The sequence below is a fragment of the Chiloscyllium plagiosum genome, unplaced genomic scaffold (assembly GCF_004010195.1).
Source record: "Chiloscyllium plagiosum isolate BGI_BamShark_2017 unplaced genomic scaffold, ASM401019v2 scaf_3362, whole genome shotgun sequence".
In the NCBI taxonomy this organism is placed as follows: domain Eukaryota; kingdom Metazoa; phylum Chordata; class Chondrichthyes; order Orectolobiformes; family Hemiscylliidae; genus Chiloscyllium; species Chiloscyllium plagiosum.
Window position 1 is genome coordinate 16,159 of NW_025214050.1, and position 7,327 is coordinate 23,485.

The 7,327-nt window shown below is 47.1% G+C and overlaps 1 protein-coding gene across 1 annotated transcript; it reads left to right on the forward strand.

Annotated features, from left to right (window-relative positions):
* Positions 1-1,260: 1,260 nt before the first annotated feature.
* LOC122547792 (cytolytic toxin-alpha-like) lies at positions 1,261-2,205 on the forward strand (the record flags this gene model as incomplete). The annotated part of the gene is made up of 2 exons (XM_043686372.1): positions 1,261-1,760; positions 1,869-2,205. Coding segments are annotated over 2 exons (837 nt in total), but the record flags the coding sequence as incomplete, so codon positions are not given.
* Positions 2,206-7,327: the final 5,122 nt, after the last annotated feature.

The following is a 7,327-nucleotide window of genomic DNA, read 5'->3' on the forward strand; positions in this document are numbered from 1 at the left end:
TGGCCGAGAAAAAACATGCTCCAGACAGCAGTGAACATTAGGACCGGACCCGACCAGATGGGAAAGGTACGGGCCCACAAAAGAGGGCAATCACAGAGTGAGTGTAAAGCAGAACCTGATAAGGGGAGTTGCCGATGGTGGAATTTGAGGTCAATAAAAATCTTCCATGAAGAATCCAATGATGACCATGAAACGTCGTCAATTGACAGAAAACCTCACCTGGTTCACGAATGTCCTTAAGGGAAGGAAATTGCCAACCTTACCTGGACTGTCCTACATGTGACTCCAGACACAGCAATCTGGGTGACTCTTAACTGTCCTCTGGTCATTTAGAGATGGGCAATAAATGCTGCCTGGGCAGCGATGCCCTCATCCTGGGAATGAATATGAGGCAGTTAAAGGGGGTGGCCCATCATGAGCATGGGAAACAGGGTGAATTGACTTCCAGTGCTCTTCTCTATCAACACGAAATATCTGCGATCCCATAGACCGAAAATGCTCTAAAAGCAGCATCCACCATCCGTCATTCCCACTCAATGACAAAAACAATATAATCCTCTTCCACAGTGAGATGTTTGGTCTCACACATGGTGATTTCTAAGGCTCACGATTCAAATGTCAAATTGATGCACTAATTAACAACTGAAGATGGCAACAGATTGTAGGGCTGCATGGGGGGTGCTTGAGCCCAGGGCCCATCCACTCCCATCTGCTTTCTTCCATTTTTTTTCCCTTTTCACTTCTGCGAGAGTGGGCTGTACGCCCGATGATGTAACATCTAAGTCGTGGCACCAAGACTGTCCTCCCAGTAGTTTGGGACCAGCGGGAGCAGCAATGGTGGCAAAGCTTCTCCAGCAATCAGAGGCAGCGGCTGTGGGATTTTCAGGATGGCAGTGTACGCAAGTCGCCATCTTGGAGGAGAGTGTCGCATTCCAGTCGCATTTTGATTGGTCACACTACTCGATGTTCATCAAAACACACTTAATCTTTACACAAAACTAAAATATAGACAAAATAACAATAAAAGAATTGGCTAAATTGTAACACTATCAAGATGCTTAACAAAAATGTATTAACTACAATAATTAACTTTTCCAACATAGTGCGTTCCCATAAACACATTCTTAATAAAACCAATTGTCTCATATGACAATCTCCAACCCAGGAGATAAAACACCAAGAGAAAACTCAGAGAGAGAGCAGCACGGAGAGATGTACTGCAGCTTCCAAACCCAGCCATAGTATCATTACACCATCCAGTACCAAGCTCCCACCCAGTTTGAGGGGCTTACCATGACCTTACTGGGGCCGCAGCTGATCACCTCCCTTTCTGTCTTTGAGCAGGGCTCAGCCACTCACATTGCCACGGGGGGGTTGGACGGTGCTCAGGCCTTCTTTCTGTTTGACCAGGATCATTCCTCTACTGGCAACATACGGAATATCCAGCGAAACCTGGAGGCGATGGTTAGAAACATCCCCATGCTCCAAATCGAGGGAAAGGGCTCTGGCGACATATCGGATGAGAACAAGAAACATGTGGAGAGATGGCATTGCACCTTTCATGGACACTTCTTCCTTATCAGAAACCCAGTGAACTACCAGGAGGCTGTCAGCGTTTCCTCAATGCTGCCCAAGCTGCTGGGTGAACGGAGAGAGAACACAGTGTCCCCGAGAGTCTGGTTACACACTCTGAAGATGTTGGACTCAAAAGCCACTCAGCGTTCCCGTGAGGTCAGTAGTGGTGTGGTCACTCAGTGCCAGTGGGTCATGGGTCAATTCAATGACATCGAGGTGAAGAGCAATGATCTGATCAACAACCCAGCTGCAAAGGCCTCCTCCGAGATCAAGGACAAGGTCTAACCCTTCAGGAGAATGGTCTGGAATTGCCGGACCATCTTCCAAATGGGGCTGTCACAAACACTGCTTTCCATCCAGGCTGGGGAGCAAGTGGAAAGTAAACGAGAGGAAATGTTGGAGGAGAAAGAAGGATCTCCGTTCAGGTGCAGCTTACTGGATGCTTGGCTCAAGGAGAGGGAGAAGGAAATGAACACAGTGGGTGTGAATCTGACCAGGCTGGAAGGCGTGGAGATTCTGACCAAGAATCTGTTGGACACAATCCTGATGGAACCAAGGATTCAATCTGTAAATTGCTTCAATGTTGACTCTTTGGGCGAGAGAGATCCTTTACCTGCAGGAACTCGCTGACTACATCTCGACACCACACACTGAGACTGGACAAAGTGTGATAGTGCGAGATGAGACAAGTCAGATGAATGAGGACTGTCATATTGGTAAAAACAAGGACTGCAGGTGCTGGAATCCAGAGTCTAGATTAGAGTGGTGCTGGAAAAGCACAGCAGGTCAGGCAGCATCCGAGGAGCAGGAAAATCGATGTTTCAGGCAAAAGCCCTTCATCAGGAATCTATTCCTGCACTGTCATATTGGTGTTGTAATGATTGAGAGACAAAATGCAGTGTTACTTGTGGGTTATTGAGAGAAACAGGTCCAAATATGCACAAGACCTCAGTTTAATGATTTCTTCACTGGGTGAGAGAGTTTACCTGGTGCATCCATTTTTGGACATGAAGTTGAAATTGTGAAGACAAACGAGCACCGATAACCACAGCCCAGAGGGCAGAGGAGTAGCAAGTCCAGTGTAACACCTTCATTGTCCAAAATATCCCCTGGAGATGACATTGGGCCAGACTGATGTCCAGACTGGGGCACAGAGACATTGAAGATTGGCCCTGGGAGGAGCCAGAGGGCAGATGCCGTGCTGTCCAATTTATACCCCACAGCGAATAAGTGTTCAGCTCTTCCCCAGTGTTTGAGGTGGAGTTGGGGGGCCAGCCAAATTGTCTATTGAGCCCATTATTAGAGTCTGTACCCTTCCTGTCAATGCACCTAGATAGGTGACAGTGTGTGTCTCTGAACCTCCAGGAGCTCACCATCTCCTGGACGCGTCCATCCCAGGTTGACAATGAGGTGAAGATTGAGGGTTACTTTGTAGAATATCAGGTGAGGAGTGAGCTGGGCATGTGCAAACAGTAAAGACTTGAGCCTGAAATATAGGAGCAGCCTGAAATCTGCCACGAAATACACATTATGAGCATCCATTGACTATGGCAGCACAGAGATCTGAGTTAGGAGGTGGGGATGTATGAAGACTCTTATCTTCATGAGGAAGAGCCTCACAAAATAGGCTACTGCACCTTCCCATCGAACAGGTATTGGGTTGGCATTCTGGATATTTCAGGGTTCACTCAGGAACAGATAGATAGTAACTACCCCTCAGGAGAAGAGGGGAGTAGTCAAACACAACAGAGAGTCTGCTGCCAGGTCATTCTGGGGAAGCTCTTTCACGCTGAGAGATTGGAAATCTAGAATATTCTTCTTCAGTAAACTGTTTACAGGGGGGCTTAATTGAGGAAAAGTGATCAATACAAATGGGGTGAGGGCATTATTATGTAACTAACCAAGCTCAGTAAATGACATTGATAGACAAGCAGGATGCTGGAAGAACACAGCAAGCCAGGAACCATCAGGTGGTGGAGACATCAATGTTTCGGGTGTAACCCTTCTTCAGGACTGGGGGTGGATGTAAGGGGAGCAGCAGATAATGGATGGAGAGTGGGAGACTGTTTTGGATGGGTAGAGGGGTGGACTGTTGAGGGACAGAGTGCTGATCCCTCCATCCAGGGCCCCAAACAGTCCTTCCCAGTGAAACAGAGGTCCACCTACCTCCCTTACAATCTAGTTTACTGTGTCTGGTGCTCCCATTGTGGTCTTCCCTCCATCAGGGTGACCAAATGTAAACTAAGGGAACGCTTCACCAATCATCCCAGCTGGGCCCACAGGGGCCGACCTGATCACCCAGTCACTATCCATTTCAATTCCCCTTCCCTTTCCCTCTCCGAAATCACCATCCTCAGCGTCCTGAATCAGAGCACAGATTGGAGGAACAACACCGCATCTTTCACCTGGGCAGCCTTCAGAGGTCTCAACATTGAGTTCTCTGATTTCAAATAACCTCCCTTCTCATCCCCGACTCCTTTCCCAGCCCCTCCTCCTCCCTTCCATTCCCCTGACCGACCCTTACCTCCAACCAGATTCACTCCTCCCATTGACCAACCAGCCGTATCCTCTTCATGTGTTCACCTATCGCCACTCTCGCCATCCAAAACCCTCCACCCCAACACCAACCCCCTTCCTCCTTTTCCTACAGTTCCCCTTACACCCACCCCCAGGCCTGAAGAAGGGTTACACGGGGAACATTGACTTCTCCACCAGCTGATGCTGCCTGGCTTGCTGTGTTCTTCCAGCCTCCTGCTTGGCCACTTTGGTTTCTAGTGTCTGCAGGTTTTTTTGTGTCTTCAGGGGCCGACCTGATCACCCAGTCACTGTCCATTTCAATTCTCCTTCCCAGTCCCTTTCCGACATCACCATCCTCGGCCTCCTCCATTGCCACAATGAATCACACCAGATTGGAGGAACAACATCGCATCTTTCACCTGGGCAGCCTGCAGAGGTCTCAACATTGAATTCTCTGATTTCAAATAACCTCCCTTCTCATCCCCGACTCCTTTCCCAGCCCCTCCTCCTCCCTTCCATTCCCCTGACCGACCCTTACTTCCAACCAGATTCACTCCTCCCACTGACCAACCAGCCGTATCCTCTTCATGTGTTCACCTATCGCCACTCTCGCCATCCAAAACCCTCCACCCCAACACCAACCCCCTTCCTCCTTTTCCTCCAGTTCCCCTTACACCCACCCCCAGGCCTGAAGAAGGGTTACACGGGGAACATTGACTTCTCCACCAGCAGATGCTGCCTGGCTTGCTGTGTCCTTCCAGCCTCCTGCTTGTCCACCTTGGATTCCAGCATCTGCAGGCTTTTTTCTCTCAGTTACCAACATCCACTTACACACCAGCTGTCATTTCAACGCAGATTTGCTCTGACAATTGTTTTCAATAAAATGGGTATGATCTTGATTTATTTTCTGTTGGTTATTGATCTGTAAACCATGGAGTCAACAGGAAAATATACAATCACAAAGGGTTGCTTATGGGATGTGTGCATGTCCGTGTGAGAGAGCATTTAATTCGACTTGGATATCACAGCAACACTATCCCAATATCTGCACATCTCAGTCAGTCATGTTGTGCCAAACCTGACACCAAATTAAACTCATCCCTTTTGCCTGCCCTTGACATCCCTCCATTCCTTGCACATTCATGGGCAAAAAGAGCATTTTATAAACAGTGATCACGACTTCTTTAAGTTTTAAGATAGTTATGAATTAGGATAAGTCAGGACCTTGTGGGAAGGTACGAAATCAGGCCTGGGCAAATTACATCAGTATTAGGCAGGAGCTAGGGAGTGTTAATTGGGAAAGTCTGTTATCAGGCAAGCCTACACTTGTCATGTGGGAACTGGTTAAAGACCTGTCGATGAGAATTTAAGAACAACATGTTCCAGTAAGCAGGAATGACAAGGATGGTACGTTAAAGGATGCTTGGTTAATGAGGGAGGTTGTGAATTTAGTCAAAAAAAGGGTAAAATCAGCATATGTAAGGTTCAGGAAGCTAAAATCGGACAGGGCCCGTGACTAATATAAAGAAAGCATTAAAGTACTCAAGCAGGGGCCATGAAATGACATCGCATTTAGGCTTTAAGAGGATCCCAAGGCGTTCTATACACATATTAAAAATACCAGGATGGCTAGGGAGAAGGTAGGGCCACTCAGGAATAAAGGAGGGAACTTGTGCTTGGAGGCAGAGGATGTGGGTGAGACCCTAACTGAGTACTTTGTGTCAGTATTCACACAGGAGAAGGTTATGGAGGATAAGGAGATCCGTGTAGAGCATGCTATTATGGGAGGGCATTTCGAGATAAAGAAAGAAGTGGTGTTGGGTCACTTGGAGAGCATTAAGGTGATTGAGACCTCAGGGCCCAATGTTATATACCACAGGATATTGAAAGAGTGAAGAGAGGAGATTGCTGGGGCCTTGACCAAAACCTTTGTATACACGCTAGACACAAGAGAGGTCCCAGAGGACTGGCGAATAGAAGGGAAATTGGGATTATTCAGGAAATTATAGACCATTGAGTCTTATATTGGTGGTTGGGAAGCTTTTGGAATGAATTCATATGGGTAGGATTTATGCCCATTTGGGAAAGCATGGCCTGCTTTGTGCAGGGCAGGTCATGTCTTACGTACTTAGTTAAATCTTTAGAGCAGGGGACAAAGGTGATCGATGAGGGTAGAGCAATGGATGTTGTCGACATGGAAAGGCTTTTGACAAGGTCAGTTTTGGTAGGCACATGCAGAAGATTAAGATGCATGGGATCCCCGATAACTTGGCCACTTGGATTCAGAATCAGTTTGCTCATTGAAGGCAAGGGAGTGGTGGAAAGGTGTTTTTCAGCATTGAAATCTGTGACTAGTGGTATTCCACAGGGTTCTGTACTGGGACCTCTGCTGTTCCTGACATATACAAATAACTTGGGATGAAAATGTGGATGGGTAGGTTAGCAAGTGGGTTGCGAAATGGCACATGCAGTTTATCTGGGTAAGTGCGAGGTACTGCACTTTCAGAGATCAAATGTTAAGGTAAAGTATCCAGTTAATGTCAGGACCCTGAACTTCATTCATGGACAGAGGGATCTTGGGAGTCATGTCCATAGTTCCCTCAAAGTAGCCACACATGTAGATAAGATGGTGGAGAAGGCATAAGGTGTGCTTGCCTTTATAGGTCGGGGAGTTGAATACAAGAGTGAGGATGTCATGTTGCAGCTTTATAACACTTTAATTGCACATATAAATGGATAAATTCCGAAGACCTGATTAGGTGCACCCTAGAATTCTGTGGGAAGCTAAGGAAGTGATTGTCTGGCCTCTTTCTGAGATAGTTGTATCATCAATAGTCACAGGTGAGGCGCAGGAAGACTGGAGGTTGGCTAGCGTGGTGCCACTATTTAAGCAAGGTGGTAAGGACAAGCCAGGGAACTACAGACCAGTGAGTTTGATGTCAGTGAGGGGCAAGTTGTTGGATGGAATCCTGAGATACTGGATGTACATGAATTTGGAAAGGCAAGGGCTGATTAGTGATAATCACCATGGCTTTGTGCGTGGGACAACCTTGATTGAGTTTTTGAAGAAATTAACAACGAGGATTGACGAGGGCAGAGCGGTAGACGTGATCTATATGGACCTCAGTAAGGCATTCTACAAGGTTCCACATAGGAGACTGGTTCGCAAGGTTAGATCTCATGAAATTCAGAGAGAACTAGCCAATTGGATACAGAACTGGCTCAAAGGTAGAAG